The sequence below is a fragment of the Pteropus alecto genome, unplaced genomic scaffold (genome assembly GCF_000325575.1).
Source record: "Pteropus alecto unplaced genomic scaffold, ASM32557v1 scaffold157, whole genome shotgun sequence".
NCBI classification, from domain to species: Eukaryota; Metazoa; Chordata; class Mammalia; order Chiroptera; family Pteropodidae; genus Pteropus; species Pteropus alecto.
In genome coordinates, this window is record NW_006440626.1 from 668,653 (window position 1) to 687,750 (window position 19,098).

General features: G+C 37.5%; 1 protein-coding gene across 1 annotated transcript in view; it reads left to right on the top strand.

Annotated features, from left to right (window-relative positions):
- SMC1B (structural maintenance of chromosomes 1B) overlaps positions 1-19,098 on the top strand; it is a 54,033-nt gene that overhangs the window by 27,547 nt on the left and 7,388 nt on the right. Inside the window, exons 13-21 of the mRNA XM_006917320.3 lie at positions 1,503-1,640; positions 1,938-2,054; positions 3,391-3,497; positions 10,262-10,403; positions 11,258-11,403; positions 12,705-12,858; positions 16,264-16,362; positions 18,123-18,279; positions 18,772-18,926. Of these exons, the coding sequence (XP_006917382.1) occupies positions 1,503-1,640; positions 1,938-2,054; positions 3,391-3,497; positions 10,262-10,403; positions 11,258-11,403; positions 12,705-12,858; positions 16,264-16,362; positions 18,123-18,279; positions 18,772-18,926 (1,215 nt within the window). The remainder of the gene's footprint in view (positions 1-1,502; positions 1,641-1,937; positions 2,055-3,390; positions 3,498-10,261; positions 10,404-11,257; positions 11,404-12,704; positions 12,859-16,263; positions 16,363-18,122; positions 18,280-18,771; positions 18,927-19,098) is intronic.

The following is a 19,098-nucleotide window of genomic DNA, read 5'->3' on the forward strand; positions in this document are numbered from 1 at the left end:
TATAAGTTGAACACAGTTTTAATTAAAATACTACCAAGGATTTTTTTAATTTGATAAATGATTTCCTAACCCTTACAAACAAAATATTTCCAGAGATTAGTAAAAAAATATACTACAAAAGAGAGTGAGATAGACCTCCTCCTACCAGCATACAGAATACTGTGCAAAGCCATTGTAATCAAGTCGTTGTTATATGGTATAGGAGGGGACAGACTAATAATAGAATAAGAATTCCAGAAACAGAGCCTAGCATATTTGACAACTTAGTATATAACAAAACGATGTTTGAGTTTGGTGGGGGAAAAGATAATTTAATAAACGTATTGGTACATCTAGAGAAAATAACTTTTTGCCCCATATTATAACAAAAATAAATTACAGATTAAAAACTTGAATGTAAAATAATTTTTAAATGAGGATACAAGCCATGGTATACATTTTTTAAAAGTTTAAAACGAAGGCTGTAGGTTCCGTGCTATCAAAGAACTTTTTACAAATTGACAAAAAAGAGAAACCATAATAGAAACATCTGGGCAAAGGATAGAATTAGGCAGTTCAGAGAAAGAAATCCATTTGGCAAGTAAACATGAAAAAGTGCTCAATATAGAATATAGTACTCAGGGGAATATTAATTAAGTTAAGATTACTTCATACCTATCAGTAAGACTTGGAAAAATATATATGCTGGTGGAGATGTGAAGAAACATGCTCACGCATTATTTCTAGAAATGTGAATTGTTACAGCCTTTGGAGAAGCAATGGGCACCAGCTTTTAAAATAACATGAGTACCTTTGACCTATCAATCTCACTCTGGGGAATCTATTGCATTGTTTGTGGGGGTAAAAACCTGGAAACAAAGTGAATGTCCATTATTTAGAGAATAATTGAACAATCATAGTACAGCCACACTCTGGAATAATATGCATCCTTTAAAAGAATGAATTTAGAGCTTTATTGGTTGACTTTTGAGTAACGGTGAGAGAAGCTGGAGGCAGAAAAGCTCAATATGATCCTAAATTTGCAACATAAGACTGAAAAAACAACACTGGTGACTATGTATACAAATGTATTCATGTTGTAAGGACTTGGAGTAAAAATATAGAACATGTACTATAGAGTTAGTTTGGTTAAGTAATAGGGTAGGTGAAGGACGAAGGGAATGAAGGAGGCGAGCAAAAAGACCAGGAGCGCTAAAAGCAAGGCAGCATTTGTCATGTGATCCCATTTATGTGCCTCGGGTGGAACAGACACTCCCATTCCTCAGTTTTCATGCCTGTTTCTTGTTAGGAAGTGTGTTAGCTTTTTGAGGATGCTGTATGGTGTCTTGGTTACTTGATTACTCCTGATGGCTTAAGTTCTTAACTGCCCAGAAGAAGGGAGGATGGAGTGTGGATAGGGTTATATGTAAAACATCAATGAATTATGACATACGAAAGCACTTTGAAAAGTGAAAGTGCTTTTCTTTTGTGAAACGTTCTCATATAATCCTCTTCCTCTTTAGGATTTAATGAAGATACTTCGCAAGGAAGCCGATTTGAAACAAATACAGACTCTAGTACAAGGAACTCATACACGACTCAAATATTCGCAAAGTGAACTGGAGATTATTAAAAAGAAGCACCTTGCTGCTTTTTACCGGGTAATATAGATTTACATAAAATTTTGTAGAAATTAGAACCAGAACATAGAATTTCAGGAGTTATATTTATATAGCACCATATTATTTTTACACTTTACCCCATGATTAAGATTGTATTATGGTCATTTAGTTACTTTATTTTTATGGTTGTTAGTCTTGTTATACAATTGTACCTGAATTTACCTTACCTCGTAGATTCCCTTTTTATTCTAAAAGATGCCTATTATGTGTTTGGCTTCACTATAGAAAGCTAAAATAGCCATGTTAAAAAGTAAATCTTTTCTCTTTTGTAACTAGGAACAATCTCAGCTACAAAGTGAACTACTCAATATTGAGTCTCAATGTACTATGTTGAGTGAAGGAATCAAAGAACGGCAACAAAGAATTGAAGAATTTCAGGGAAAGATAGATAAGGTCATGAATGATATATTTATTACAGTTTTATACCAGATACCAGATTTAAGATTCTTGAATATGTGCTAAAGCAAAATGTGATAAGTACTCAGCTTTACTGGTTTGTTACGTTAATTTTCTGGTGTCTTTTGAGAATTACTATTATTCATCTCAAGAGGCAGTGACCAGTGCGTCGTTACTCTCTTCTGCTCTCCAGCCTCTCCTTGCTCTTTGTAAAAGTTACAGCCTCTTCTTTCTCCCACTTAACACCAGGAAAGAAAGAACTTTGTCATTCGGATTATCTTTTGAGATTACTCATTCACTCAGTAATTATTTCTGGTACATTTATTGTATTTGCCAGGCACAGTGCTTGGCTCTGGGGCAGCAAAGATTTGGCCATCTAGCCTCTGCATACAAAGTGACAGGAACTTTCTGGTTTAATTCATTCCACTGTTGCTTATCTTTAATCCTTAGAAAGTGTCACACTAACACTCAGTAACTTCCACCCCTTGCTTTTATCACACTTCTATTATCACCTTAATCATCTCTTTTCTAGGTTAAATGCCCCTAATTCCTTAAGCTTTTACATTTAACATGGAATGAAGACCAGTTCTGGTGACTATCCTCTGGGTGCTCTGTTGTTTGTCAATGCCCAGAAACAAGCATAATGTCAAAGTACTGTCTGACCAGTACAGAGTACCATGGACACTACACATAGAATTGTAACTTTCTGCATTTGGATTATCTGCTTACATAAACCATAGCTTACTATTGTATCAATATTCATATTTAATTTATATTCATCTAAAATCCAAAAATTTTTAACATATCCTGCTGTTAAAATAGGTCTCTTTATCCTATAATTTTACGTAAATGCAGGGCTTTAAAAATATTGAGGTTAAATGTTCCTTTGTTGGATTTGGCTCATTCTAGATTTTTAAAATCTTTTTGAATCTTAATTCTTTGCTCTAGTCCTCTTGGCTTTATACTGCCTAAGACACTATATAGATTACTCATATAAAGAATATTTTATTTGTTTACATAAAATACATATTGGTGTGGCTAATGTAATTGAAATGCTTCCAGTTTTGCTTTAAACATTTCAAAAAAAACAAAACTCTTAATAAAACTAGTTATGAGCTTTCTTATTTAATTTTTAGAATAAGAAAGTTGAAAATAGATGGATGTAATTTATTAAGTTAACAAGAAAGCACTGGCTCCTCAGAGTACAATAATGCTTGTTGAGATTAGTTTTTGGCCTAATCCAGGAAAATCTTGATGGGAAAAACTTAGATTTAAGTATTATCTCTATACTTCCTTAAAATTAATTATTAAACCAATCATTTTGAAATAAAAGGTTGAAGATGATATTTTTCAACACTTCTGTGAAGAAATTGGCTTGGAAAATATTCGTGAATTTGAGAAAAGACATGTTAAACAGCAACAAGAAATTGATCAAAAAAGGTATTTTTATTTAAAAATGTTGATAAACAGTTTACACATATAATTGTAACTATTATTTCATACTTTAAGGGAATCATGTCTGAGGTCTTTATTTCAGTTCATCAAGAAATAGCAAGTAAACATTCATATTCTTATAAAGAGATCTAATTCTTTTATTTCATAATTTTTTAAAGAGAGAAAACATAAAATAATAGAATGGGGACATAATTACACAGTGGTTATTAAAAGATACCATTTTACTTAGTTCTCTAAATATTTATTTTTGTAGATAAAATATGGTAATTTTCAAGAAATAGTATATTAACAAGGTAGAAAAATCTAAGAAGGCCAGTTACCATAGGAAAAGAAAGTAAAAACGCTTCTATCCACTCCCACCAGGCACAAATCGTTTCACAGATGAATCATCCCAGCAAACTTTAAAGGTGCAGGAAACTTTAACGTCTGATATTTAAACAAATCTTCAATATTTAAACTGCTTCACAGTATAGAAGAGGAAGAAACATATCTTTTTATGAAATGAACATGACGTTGATACCAAAATCCAAAAAGATACATACAATAAGAAACTATAAATCCATTTCACCTATAAATAACTGAATAAAATGAGATTAAATAGAAACAAGAAGTGCAACAAAAGCCAAACAGTATACTGTTATCTGGTGATCCTCATACTAGAAATAAAAGAATGGCTTATATTAATGGTCAAAGGATAAAAATCACATGATCAACTCTGTAGATGACAAAAATGGCACTTGACAAAATTCTGTACCCATTTTCAATTAAAAATTGTTTAAACGTTAATAGATACCTGGGATATGAAAAAATATATCTCATTCTAAATTGGCATTGTGTTTTAATGGAGTGACACTAGAAGTAAAACTAGAGATGATAGGTATATTCGGTTCTCTAACATTCTTCTGAAGATACTAATCAGTAGAGTTAGGTAAATAATATCAATAAGGTATACAGATTTTGAAGGGAGGAGGTAAATTTTTCGCTATGCAGGTTATATAATATGTATCTAGAAATTCCTAAGGAACAAACGGAAACTACTAGAAACAGAGAATTCAGTAATATAGCTGAATACAAATATTAATGTGAATTTTTATTTAAAAATAATTTTAAAATTAATATAAAAATTCGTAGGCTTTTTATTACATGCAGAATACTAGGGAGACAATGTATTGGGAGAAAATATCCCAATTACATTAAAGAGGAAAAAGGTAAAATACTTAGTACTTAGAAATAAACTTGCTAAATGTGAAAGCATATATAAAGAAAGCTTTAATTAAGACAGATATAAACAAACTTGAATAAAAAGGAAAGGCATACTAGTTCTTTTATAAGAAGACTCAATATTATACAGAAGTTGGTCCTTCCTAATTTAATCTATAATTTAAATATCATCTCAAACATATATGGACAAGATTTGTTATTAAATAAACAAGCTGATTTATAGAGTTTACATTCAGAACTAGCCACGAAAAATCTTAAAAAGGTAATGAGAAAGGACTAGAACTCCCATATTTTAAAACATTATATAAAGCTGTATTAAAATTCTGAGGTACTAGCTCACAGAGTCCAGAAATATATCTATAAGGGAAACTCGACTTAAGGGTGGCATTTTATATCAGTAGAGAAAATATATACCTTTCAATAAATCATTTTGGGATACATGTATTAGCAACCTAGAAAAAATGTACTTGGATCTCTCTCATTCCTTAGACTGAGATTAATTCCAGCTGAATCAAAGATTTAAAATGAAGGCCGAAAAACATTAGACTAAGTCATAAGAGAATTTAAAAAAATATCAAATTAAGGAAGATCTTTCGGTATGGCATAAACCCCAGAAGCCATAAAAGAAAAGCTTGATAAAATGCAAATGTATAGAAATAAATTTTTTTGCATAACGAAAGGACCATGGAGAAAATCAGAAGACAAATGTCAGTCTGAAGGAAAATACACACATACAGATAGATTTAGAACGTAAGCGTGGTTGCCTCTAGGGGCGCTGAGAGGATGGGAAACCGATATTTCACTTTTTGTATATTCTTATGCCATTTAAATTTTGTACTATAGGCATGTATTATCTATTCAAAAATAATTTTTTGTATGAAATCTGAATTTAAGTGTACAGTAGTGACGATGACAAAGTTGTATTGCAAGTCAGCAGGTACTCTCTTTCCCAAGATATAGTCACCTTATATCAAAAGTACTTAAGATCATGCAAAAACAGGAAATAAAATATTTATGATTACAGATTATTTAAGATCTAGACTTCACTGTACTTATGCTCATCTAGATGATTATTTATTTCCTATCAGGCACTTCTTTTTTCCTCAGTTTTATATAGCTATAATTGACAGTACATCACTATAAATTTAAGGTGTATTGCATAATGGCTTGGCTTACATATATTATGAAATGATTACCACAGTAAGTTGAGCTAGCCTCTGTCATTTCATATAGATATGATAATCAAATATAATTTTTAAATACAAAAGTAATACATGCCTCTTGGAAGAAATAGAGAAAATGTTTTTAAAAATTAGTCATTATCCCAGAATGAAATAAAATCTATCAATAGTTTGGCCCATTTTCTTTTTTTAATTCTCTGTAATTCTCTCATGGTTCATTCATTTATTCAGTACCTATTTACTGTAAGCCTCCCATGAGCCAGGCACCCTTCTAGCCACAGAGGCTACTACAGTAGACAAGGAGGGTCAAGCCCCTGACTATTATAGGTCCTTTGCACTTTTGTGTACATTTTAGGACCGGCTGTAAGAAAGTTTGCTAGAATTTTGATTAGGATTGTACAGCCAATACATTTTAGGACTGGCTGTAAGAAAGTTTGCTAGAATTTTGATTAGGATTGTATTGAATCTATAGATTGATGTGGGAAGAATTGACATCCTAACAATACTAACCCATAAACGTGGTGTCTATCTTCACTTATGTAGGTGTCCCTTAATTTCGCTTGTTAATGTTCTTTATTTTTCTGTGTACAGATCTTACACATATTTTGCTCAATTTATTTCTAAGTACTTCATTTTTTATACTCTTGATAATGGAATTGTTTCTGATTATCAATTTCAGATTGGTTGTTGATAGTATACTGAAATAAAATTGTTTTTTATAAATTGACCTTGTAGCCTAAAACTTTGCTAAACTTATTAGTTCTAGTAGCTCTTTTGTAGGTTCCTTAGGATTTTTTCCATAAAATGACCATATTGTCAGTGAATTAAAATTTTTATTTTTTCCTTTCCAATTGATTTGGCTTTTGTTTTTTCTTCTTGTCTTCTTATTGGACTAGCTAGGACCTTCAGTACAATGTTGAATAAATAAAAGTGGTGAGCAGACATCCTGCTTTATTCCCAGTCTCAGATGGGCAAAACATGCAATCCTTCACGGTTAAATCCTTAGCAGGTTGGAGAAGTTCCCTTCTATTTCTTGTCTGCTGAAATTTCTGTTATTAAAGAGTGTTGAATTTCGTCAAATATTCTTTCTTCCATCTATTGAGAGGATTGTATGGTTGGGGTTTTTTGTTTATTAGTATGATAAATTACATTGGTTGAGTTTAGAATGTTAAACCAACTTTGCATACCTAGGGTGTGCCCCATTTGGTCATGTCTTCTTAAAATATTTTTGGATTTGATTTGCTAAACTTTTGTTAAGAATTTTTACACCTACACTCATAAGTGTATTGGTCTGTAGTTTTCTTTTCTTGCAGTGTCTTGTCATGTGTTTGTATCAGGGTAATGCCAACTTCGTAAAATGAGGCAAGAATTTTTTTCTGGAAGCTTCTTTAGAATTATATTATTCTTATCCTAAATGTTTGGTAAAATTTGCCAATGAAGCCACTGGGGCCACTCCCTTTCTTTGTGGGAAGGTTTTTAATTACAAATTCAGTTTCCTTAATAGATATAGGGCTATTCAGGATATCTTTTTTTCTTGAATGAGCTTTGGTAGTTTGTGTCTTTCAAGGAATTTGTGTATTTCATCCAAGTTGCCAAACTTATTAACATAAAGTTATTAATGTTCCCTTTTATCTTTTTTAATATCTGTAGGATTTGTACTGATGTCCCCTCTTTCATTTCAGATATTGGTTATTTGTCTCCTTTCTCTTCTTCCTGATGTCTACCTAGAGGTGTCTCAATTTTATTGATCCTTTCTAAGACCAGTTCTTGGCTTCATTGATTTTCAATATGGTTTGTCTATTTCTATATTATTGATTTTTGCTCTTTATTATTTCCTTCCTTTTACTTATTTTGAATTTAATTGACTCTTCTTTTTTTTTAGCTTTTAAGATAGAAGCTTACATTATATATTTTAAACTTCTTTTCTAATATGAGCATTTTAAGTTGTATATTTTCCTCTAAGTACTGCCCTGCTACTTCTGGTTTGTTGTATTTTCATTTTCATTCCATTTAAAATATTTCCTAAAATCTCTGTGATTCCTTTCTATGACCCATGGGTGTTTAGAAGCATCTTGTTTAATTTAACGGATACTGGGATGTTAATAGATATAACATATTTTTCTGTTACTGATTTTTATAGTAATTCCATTGTGATAAGGAATATATTCTGCATCATTTCAATCATTTTAAATTGATTGAGGTTTGTTTGATGGCATAACATGTATTCTTAGTAAATGTTCCATGTGCACTTGAAAAGAATATACATTCTGCTGTTGGACGGGTGCCCTCTGAGTGACGGTTAAGCTGATTGGTATTGCTCAGGTCTTCTGTGTGCTTCCTGATTCTCTGGCTCGTTCTAGCAGTCACAAAGAGGCACTGAAACTTCCAGGTATGCTTTCAGGTCTGTCAGTCTCTCCTTCTAGTTTCAGTTTTTACTTCACATATTTTAAAGCGTCTTGATTGGTGCATGCATATTTGGGATTGTTATGTTTTTGCTGAATTAATCTCTTTATCCGCCTTATAATTCTGTCATATTCCTTGTTCCTGAAGTCTACTTGAACTTCAATAGTTTTTCTTTCTAAAGAATTCTGCCTATCACTTTTTATTGAGCTTCTCATAAAATCCACCTGGAATTCTGATTGAGGTTGCATTGGAGTTATAGATTTATTTGGGGAGAACATCTTCAAAATTTTTGGTCTCTCATCTTTTATCTAATGTCTCTTTATTTATTCTAATTATCTTATCCTTTATAGAATTTAAAAGTTTTTTTCATAGAAATCTGTGTGTTCTTATTAATTCCTAGATATTTTACAGTTTTTTTCTCTTATGTATAGTATGTATTTTTATGATTTTTTTTAGTTGTCTTCCACTAATGTAGAAAAGTGGTATCAAATTTTACACTGAGCAAACATCCGATAACTTTGCTAAACCCTCCTATTACTTTTAGTAGCTGATCCCTTATGTATGCTAGGATGCCTCGCCATCCAATTTGGAGATGGAGAGTAAGTGGTTGAATATATACGTTATGAGTTCAAGGGAGAGGTCTAGGCTGGGAGTGTAAATTTGGGGACGGTTAGCATATCGATGGAACTTAAAGTCATGTGACTAGATAAGATTACCAAGAGAATGAACGTAGCTAGAAAGGCGATCCCAGATCATGTTAACGAGTCAAAGAGATGAGAAGGAACTTTAAGGAATAGCAAGTGAGGAGAAAGGAAAGCTGGAGGAGTGTGGGCGTCCCGAAGCCAAGTGAAGGAGCGTTTGCCTGCCTCCACAGCAGAAACAAATCCCTCGAGGGTTTGTTCTCGGCTTTCCCGCAGGCAGTGTTGCCAGTGGTTAAGAGCGGGGATTCTGTTCCTGCGAAGTACTCATGCTGGCTCCACCACTTTCTGTGCGGATAGCCTTGGGTGAGGTCCTTAACTTCCTGGGTCGTCTGTTAAATAGGGACAGCAGTATGACGTACCTCAGAGTTATACAACTTAAGTGAGTTAATTCGTGTAAAAGTATTTATAACAGTGCCTGGCTTATTAGTAACCTGTCACTGAATATTACTCTTTGTTTTGATCATTACTATTGTTTTGTTATTGTCTTTGAAGCAGTACTATCTAGCATAATATCTGATACCTTTAGTGCTTCAAATGTTTCTTGAACAAATGATTCCATTAGCAGGATATGTGAGGGGGAAAGTTTGGAAAGGGTGAGCTACAGTTGATATTGGAATTTTTTAGAGGAGTTTACAAAGCTGACAAAGTCGTAAAGTGCATCAGGAAGGAACATATTCCTGAATTGCCAAGGATGGAGTTTGTGAATGAATAGTTATTTGAAAACACTGACTTAAATAAGATAAGCACATAAATTGTAACTTAAAGAAAGGGGAGGGAACCTATAGATTATAAAAGATTTAAGAAACACATCCATATGCAATGGATTGATCCTAGTTCAGACAAACCGGTATATATTTTTTTTTAATGAGATTCAGGAAATTTGTCATTGATAGCAATTTGCTATTTAAGGAATTTTTATTTTTATCTATTATAATTTATGGTTTGTAGTAATAGTCACTTCACTTTCAGAGATACATACTAAAATATTTACAGATGAAATTACATGATGTCTGAAATTCTTTTCAGATAATCCAGTAGTGGGAAGGAGTGATGAGTGTGGTTAGGAATGAAACAAGATTGACTATGAATTGATAATTATTAAAGCTGTGTGGTGACTATATGGGAATTCATTATAATATTCCTTCTACTTTTGTATTTATTTGAAATTTTCCATAATAAACAGTAAAAAGACAAAAAGGATTGAAGGACTATGTTTACCACTTTTAATGCTTGACTTTATTAGATTAGAATTTGAGAAGCAAAAAACTCGGCTTAATATTCAACTCGAATATAGTCGCAATCAGCTGAAGAAGAAACTAAATAAGATCAACACGTTAAAAGAAACTATCCAGAAAGGCAGAGAAGACATTGATAACCTAAAGAAGGTAATTAGTAATGGGGGCTGAAGTGCTTTGTCATTGAAATGATGACTTCCTTCATTGAGTAAATATTTGTTGTGCTCCTGACACTTCTAGAAGGCAGGTAGGGGGAAGATTTGAGAACTACTTAAAGTAAAATCTGCACAACTTCACGGATTATTGGATGTTGAAGTGGGACAGGAGGTGGAGGGCGATGCCACAGATGACTTGGGCGGTTGGTGGATGGGAGGAGCAGGTTAAGGAGAGAAAATTCTGGACTTGTGGCACTTAAGTTTCTTATGTGACATCCAGAGAGCAATTTCCAGCAGGTAATTGTTATCAGACATAGTTATCAGGAAAAGTCTAGGCTGGTGTGTGGAGGCAAATTGAAACCACATGTGAGTGGCTGAGACTCCCAGGCAAAGGAAGGCAGTGAAGAGCAGTGGAGCGAGGCTGGAATTCCAGGAGTGGTCCCGTAGGTTATGAAGAGAGCCAGATGGGGCGACATTGTAGAAGCCCTAGAGTTTCAGGAAGGAGGAAGTGATGAGAGTTGTCAAAAAGGTGAAGTCTGGAAAATGTCTGCTTAGTTTGCTACTTAAGAGGTTGTAATAGCAAGAACATTTTCACTGGACAATGGAAACAAGTCAGGTGGCATTAAGCTGAGGACTGAATTGAAGTGAAGGACACAGACAAGCAGATAGCGATTACCAGTTTCCAAGAAGTGTGCAATGGGGACAGGTCAAGTGCCGTGAGAGCTTCAGGCACACGCAGGAAGGGTTTGTCTCAGAATGACTAGCTGAGTTTTAATGCTAAAAAGATGAGCCATTGACCTGATTAATGTAAAAGATGGTGAATCTACAGTGCACGTCATTTCCATTCAGGCTGAAGAAAATTGTCTGCAAGTTGTGGATGAACTCATGGAGAAGTGGCAGCAACTTAAGGACATATTTGTCACTCAGAATTCCGACATTGAGAAAATCCAAGCTCAGATTGAAGAGGAACGGAAGAAGTTTTTGGCTGTTGATAGGTAATTAAGTTTATCAGTTTGAAAGACCATAACCAGAGTTTTAAAAATGTTTACCATCAATTCAAAATTTATCATGGGAAGTTTTATTATTTGAATGTGTATCCTCTGTTGCTTTTGATCCCACATCACACCTTTCAAGCTTTCTCATTTGGAGGAAAACCAGGAAGGGTGGTTAGCTCTTCAGAGTGAATAATTCATTTTGGCCGATGAAAACATGGACCAGTATAAAACATGGTCCCTTATGCTAAATTCCTCTTGACACTGGCATCTTTCCTTTTAGAGTCTCTCGCTAGTCCATTTATGTGACGAAGTGTAGCCAGTGAGGGCTGTGATTCTGTGGCCGATGTCCCAGCTCTGTTTCTTAAGTACTATGCCTTCATTTCTTCATTAGTACAATGGGCATAATAATAGTGCCTACCTCATAGAATAATTATAAGGATTAAATGAGTGACTGTTTATGTGGCACTTAGAACAGTACTTGGCACACGATAAGCATTTGTACTTGCCATGGCGTTGACAATAACACTATGAATCAACTGGCTTGTTAACCACAGTGACATCTGCTTTCCTGCATGATTGACACGACAGTGAGCGCTCACATGAAGTATGCTCTGCTTTTGCTCAGCCTCTCGGCATCCCACACTTTCCCTCACTGCTCAGACCTTCAGTGCTTCAGGATACAGCTAGAGAGTTTGTGTCTTAGATTTTTGAGCACATTTAAAGTTTGTTTACTCTTGATTTTTTTTAAGTTTAAACAGAACCACATCTCTGTCATATTCTTGAAAACCATGTAATTCTTATTTATTTATTTATTTATTTTGGTTCTGTTTCTAAGCCCTCTTTAAAATTCTGCATTATTTCAGCTGGTAAAAGCCCCAAGCCCTCGTTTAAGATAGAAGACATTACATTAGTGGTGGTAGTAAAAATAATTCAGACTTTCTCTTGCTAAGGGACTCTTGGTTTGAGGCTCTAAAATGTAGAGCTTATTCTGAGGGAGAAATACAGCTTGAAAATTTATACAAATTTAAAAATGAAGTAGGAAAGTACTATATTGTTGCTTGCCTGATTCAAGTAAGAATGCTCATTCTTGAATAATTCTCCCTTAGATTAGCTAACTACATTCATGGCCTTTCTCAGGAGTGTTAAAGTTTAAATTGCAAGCATCAGCGAGATCCCTCTAAAACTTATAGCACTCATAGGAAAAAATAATTTTTCCATGTAAGTTTACAGCACATTTTTCTTCTTTGATGAAATTGTATAAAACAAGATATAATCACGTTTTCATATCTGTATATTTACAGGGAAGTGGGAAAACGGCAGAAAGAAGTTATAATCCTTCAGTCTTCTCTGGAACAGAAACGGCTAGAGAAGCATAATATGCTGCTTGATTGCAAAGTTCAAGACATTGAAATAACTCTTTTGTTGGGGTCACTGGACGACATCATTGAAGTAGAGGTACTCTAGCAAACGATTTTAAAGTAAGCGCGGTCGTGGGGAACTTAGTGTAACGCCCTTTGCTGCTCAGTGAGATCCCAGCTCTGCAGATCCTTCCGTTTATTCTACGCCCCTTTAGGCACAGAGGAGATTTCTTTTCTCCTCAGATGGAAAAGGGCCAAGCGATCATCAGTCCAGAGGACCAGGCATTTCATGCAGTTCTTTGCTCTCTCTTGCTAATCCAGGTCCTTTTAACCCATAGGATGGACCAGAGTTTCTTACTTATATAGAGATACCCAAGAGAAATCAGAGTTAAAGCTGCTGGAGTTTGAGACATCTGGGAAGGTGGTGTCAGCCACAGAGAACCGCGGCAACTTGCAGGTGGCCCACTGGCATTGGCAGTTCCCTGCACGCTTGTAACATTGTGCTATGTGGAGGGGTCTGGCTTTGCACCTTCACTGACAGCTCGAGGTGGTTCTCAGAAGAGACCTGCCTGAGTCTGTCCAGGTGGTGACAGGGAGGAGGAGGTCAGGATGGACCTCCAAGGAATCGGGAGATAAAACCAAGGTCCACTAATGGTAGACACCTCTCCGTTTGCCTTTTTCTTTCTCGCTACATTTGTATTACACAGTACTTTTCAGGTTCATTGGAAATATCTACCCATAATTCTGTCTCATGTTAGGAAAGGTATGACTGCAGTTCGCAAAGAATATCTTAATATTAGCTAATCTAAAGAATGGTGAAAATAGTAGTTTTGCTTCTTAAGTCATCTCTGAGTTCTTACTGAGTATGTTAGTGAAGGAATCACTTCTCTGTGGTCCCTTCCACATCCCTCCTCCCTTTTCTGCTCCGCCCCCGGACGGTCGGAAATCCATTCAGTTCCATCAGGTTTCCCGTTCCAGAACAGGCCTTCAGTCCTTTGGGTTCTTCAGAATGAAGCATCTGTAAAACAATTTTTCTCTTGCTAACATTGACCACTTTTTTTCATAGTGTCATTCTGATGCGATATTAGCCTCAGAAGTCTTTTTTCTCTATTTTAGCAGAGATCACCTTCCAAATAGGTAAGGAAAGGAGAAAACCCTCTTCTGGCCACAAGTAGCAAACTCAGCTCAGGTGGCTTTAAAGGGGAGAGTGGATGGGGGTGAGAGGAGAGGGCTGGAAAGGAGGCGGTCTTGTGCTTGACTCGGTCCAGAAATTTGAACGCCATCGAGAACTCTTTCTGGCTCAATGTCTATTGGCTTTATTCTCTCAGATCAGCTTTCCCCACAAGGCTGCAGTTGTAACCACTGGCTTTGACAGAACTTTTCATGACGTCTCTCAGTTAGAAAAGTCCTGAGAAGGAACTCCGGGTCCCTCTCAGCGCCGTTACCGTCTCTCTCTCAGTGTCTCTGTCACGGTCCCTCTCACTGTCTGCCTCAGAGGAAACCACACTCTGTCTGTGGAATATTATCCCTTTTCTAATAAACTTTCCTTTTGACTAAAAAAAAAAAAATCCTGGAAAAGAACCCTGGCTCGTTCTGGGTCACATGTCCACATTTAATGGGTGCAGAGAGAGGAAAGGGGGACGCCCGGTAACAGCAGAAGTAGATGGGAGCAGAAAAAAGATACTCACTATACTGTAGAAAGAACTAGAAAGTCTGTTTAAAAGGCAGTGTAATCTTGGAAGAGGGTTGTCATAGACTAGAGGGGAGGAGGGAGCCGTCTTAGTGACGTCAGTGAATGTCGTTGGCCCAGGGCGCCGCTGCTGTATTGGTCCTATTGCTCTTAGAGTTATTCTCCAGTACACCCACTAGGAACGCGAAATTATTTACTTCTTAATTAGCTTGAAAGACTTTCATATTCGTGGTGGGGTGTTTCAAAGCAGGTATAAAGACATTGAACTAAACTGATACAGAATTATTATCTGAAAAGAAAATGATAGTTTAATCCCACTTGGTGCTGGTCAAGCCACCCTGGACTATTGCATTCCCCTTTTCAAGCCTGATGCTTTTTAAGAGTCTAGTGTCCAGGAGAGCGAAAAGGCCCAGACTGTGCCGTGCTGGGAAGAGAAGGCTCAGGATGTGATTCTCCTCCTCCAGTGGAAGAAGGTCTCGTCACAGAAGTAGGATCACACTGGTTCCTTTTGGTCCTAAGGAGATACTGGGGTTGGGGTGGACGCCACAGTCAGATTTTTTCTGCCAGGGAAAGCTTGCTACTAGAAAGACAGACAGCCTCTAGTGGTGGATCCGTGACTGGCATTTTGTCTGCACATCTAGTAGTAGCCATATGATGGGGGTGCTACAAAAGATTGTCCATAAAGGTATAAGGTATAATGATCTCTCTCCAGAGGGCTGAACAAGGGCCACTGGGTAGAAATAATTGTCTTAACACCAGTTATGACATAGAGCCTGAGATTCCCCTTCCACTGGAGGTGTTCCCCAGGCAACCTTCACTGCCGGGGTTCTCCTAGAAGTTTCTTACGTGGTAGGGGAGACATACTAGATCGCTGGTGCCCAGATTGTTCTGTGCACATGAGGCATCTGGGGACTTTGTTGCCTTAGAGCCTATGGTTCTCTCGGCTCCTGGTGAGGCTCTCTGTTGCTGGCCCACTGACCAGACTGAGTAACAAGACACCAGATGACTCATATAGAAGTTTGACACAAAATACAATACCGAATCATGAAAACAGGAATCGAGATATTCAGGGATTCAGTATTCCATTTTGTATTCAAGTTCAACTTCTGTATGAACTGCTTTAACATACACATATTACATAAAATGGAGACATGATTCCAAAAGTTGTTTCATTGAGTTTGTTGTCAGAGAATATCTAGAAAGGAGTGAGTGACAAAGGTTTCTTTCTCTCTTAATTTGTGAATCTTGGTTTTGGTATCAGCATTATACCAACAGCCAGCGTACAGCGGAATAAGTGCTCATTCACGTGCTCCTTCTTTCCTGTCCCTTCCTTCCATCAGAGAGTAATATGTGTTGCCAGTGACTGCTCAAGGCACATCCTAGTGGAGGAGAGACAGGCACAGAAACAAAATGGTGAACAAATAAAATATTTGGGTGTCTGGTGGTGACACGGGCTAAAAAACTAAAGCAGGAGGGAGAACAAAGAGTATCGGTGGGTGCTTTGCAGTCTCAGGTGGAGAGGCCGTGAGTGGCCTGAGCAAGGATGGCCGGGAAGTAGAGTGGTAAGAGGGCTAGTGATGCCGACATGGGAGGAAAGTTGTCCCACTGGAGAGGCTGGAGCAGAGGGAGCACCGGGGAGGCTGGCACGGAATGAAGTTAAAGGGGCGACGGAGAGCCAGATGGCCAGAACCAGACCGTCCTGACCTTGTGGGTCACCGCAGGGATTTTGAGTCTGAGTGAGGTGGCAGTCAACTGGGGGACTTGGGGGAGATCACGTTTCGGGTAACAAGGTGGGGGCTTCATGTCTTTCAGTTGGGAACTGAAGCAGAAAGCACCCAGGCGACAGTTGACATATATGAAAAAGAAGAAGCCATTGAGGTAGACTACAGCTCTCTACGAGAGGACCTGAAGGTAAACGGAAGGTTTCTGTTGTTTGCAATTAACTCACGGCAAAATTAAATATTGAAGTGCTGCAGAATGACTTTTAGACTGTAGAGCAGAAGTTTAGGGTAAAAGTAGATTTCCTGGTTATTTTTGAAGAACTAGTATAGCCCGGTTACTTTTTAAATGTTTATATCAGCATTTCTCACTGTGCATTTTGCAGAACACAAGTACCATGAAATGTCTTGCCAAAGAAGAAGAGTGTGCTCAGCCAGTTTTTTGAAAGGCTACCCTCCCCCACCTCACTGCCTGGAGATTCATGATGAACATTAAAGTCTTGGAAAAGTCCCGCAGTAGACAAAAGTAACCAGAATAGTCCAGCATCTTGAATTTGCCCCGTCAGCATCCCAGTGCGGTACCTCAGTAGGTGACAGATCCTTCACAGCTGCAGAGCACGGACCTGGAATCCAGGTCAGGGCTCTAGTTTAGCAGCTCTGTGTCTCTCAGGCATCCCGTGGACAGCCAGTGCTTTGTTTTTGGCTTTGTCCTGAGGCTCCTTATCTCAGAAGGCAACGTGGCCGTAGCCTTTCTTGGCTTTCCAGCCATACAGCCATAACCTCTGAGAAGAGAGTAGAGGTGCTGTTCTTAAGAGTGAAGACGAGCTCCAGCAATAGTCCCCTCATCACAGTGGCCTGAATTGGGTCACATGTTCATTCCTGACTAATCATTGTTGGGGTGGGGTGGGCTTAGTCTTAGACCAAGCAGACCCACCACTGCACCCACACGTGGGAACTGTTTGGGACAAAGGGTCACACTTGGGCTGTGTTAGGAAGGAAGGAATGGTGAATGGATGCCAAGTGGTAATACCTGGCACATCTTTTAATTTCCTGTTAACATATTGTTAGATTTGTTGGGCTCTTTGACTGGATTTGTGGTATCTTTAGGCAGTCAGAAAGAAGCTTTTGTCCTGTAGTCTATTTAGTGCTTTCATATTTAGAAAGTCTTCTGCATCTCATTTACTGAAAAATATAAATATTTTTTTCCTGTTTATGGTTTTTGTTTTAATTTACTTATTTAATTCATCTGAAATTTATTTTAGTACATGGTATGAGTCCGTTTTTTAAAATGTACCTAAGTTAACCAATTTACTCAACATTTTTCAAATAATTCTTTTTCCAGTGAATTAAAATGTCACCTTGATCTTACATTAATGAAGGCCCTCTGGGGGGGTTCAGAAAACTGTCCCGGATGGTCGTGCTGCACCATTTGTTCCCTTCTCTCCTTGCTTGAGTTAGTTCTAGTCATCGTTCAGGCTCCAGCGGCGCTGCCTCCGGAAGGCTTGGATGTCCCCTCCCTGCCCGGCTGCACCCAGGCCGCCTGTTAGGTTCTCACGCTGCCAGAGATGCCAGTGTGTGTCTGACTTCCCTGGGAGCTATTGAAGGGCAAGGATGGGACAGTGTTCGTAACTGGATCCTTGGTATCTAATTTTTTTTAATGAACGAGTAAATGAAAGTGATATAGGAATTGTTGCTTTTAAGCCAGATTAAAAAATATGGAGGAAAGTGCACTCCAGGAGAGCAGCGTCTGTAACCCGGGAGCCATGAAAAGGCTCAGCCCACTCGAGGAGCACCCGACTGCACCAGACTTGGAGTGGGCTGTGAGGGAGGGAAGGTAGGGATGAGGGGCAGGGGTGAGGCAGGCGCCAGGTCCCGAAGGGCCCTGTGTCTGATTACCTTAGCTCTGTGGGCCTAAAAGCCATGCTGATCAGTGCTGTTCTTTGCCAATAATAGGCTCTACAATCTGACAAAGAAATAGAAGCCCACCTTAAACTCCTCCTGCAACAAGTAGCATCCCAAGAAGATGTCCTATTGAAGACAGCAGCCCCCAACCTGAGAGCCCTGGAGAACCTGAAGACTATCAGAGACAAGTTTCAGGAGTCCACAGATGGTGAAACAGTTTTCGTTGTTAGCAAGATCATATTCACGGGTGTTTGGGTTTTGATTTCTATAACCCTTAAGTCTTCCTTAGATCGTACCTTTGTTTTTTTAATTTATATTTTTCTCTGTTGTCTTATATTAATGTGTACTTTTCATACTGAATTGCAGATTGCTTTCTTTTTGAAAAGTGTTCTGCTTTAATTTAAAAACAGGTTTATTGGTTATTTTAAAACAGATATTTTTTCATATCATCATAGTAGGCATAGTAGATACTCTGTGAGAACTTGTCACTATTGTTTAAAAATTAGCCTTACCAGAAAAAGGTCTCATCAGTTGTAACAGCCATGTTCATGGAGTTAATAATTGAGGTATTTTAAATGTAGAGTTACTCAAGACAACCAAATTCAAAATCAAATTTTAAAAATATTTTATGCTTTTTTAAAGTTGAAGTACAAGAAATCCTCAGTGGTCTCTAAAATAAAGAACATTGATTCTCTCTTAGCTTTTGAGGCCAGCAGAAAGGAAGCCAGAATCTGTAGGCAAGAGTTTGAACAGGTGAAAAAGAGGAGATATGATCTTTTCAGCCAGTGTTTTGAGCACGTCTCAGTCGCAATTGATCAAATCTACAAGAAGCTCTGCAGAAACAACAGTGCCCAAGTATGTACGCGTGGGAACTTGGTGTTACTGGTGGGTGTTTTATTCGAGTAGCCCGCTATGGGGCAGAGTCAGCTCATGAAGACTGGCTGTCACAATGACCTGTGTTCCAGGTCCCACTCACTCTACCTCTGGCCAGCCCGGACGAGTCCACACCTCTCTGGTCCTGTTTCTT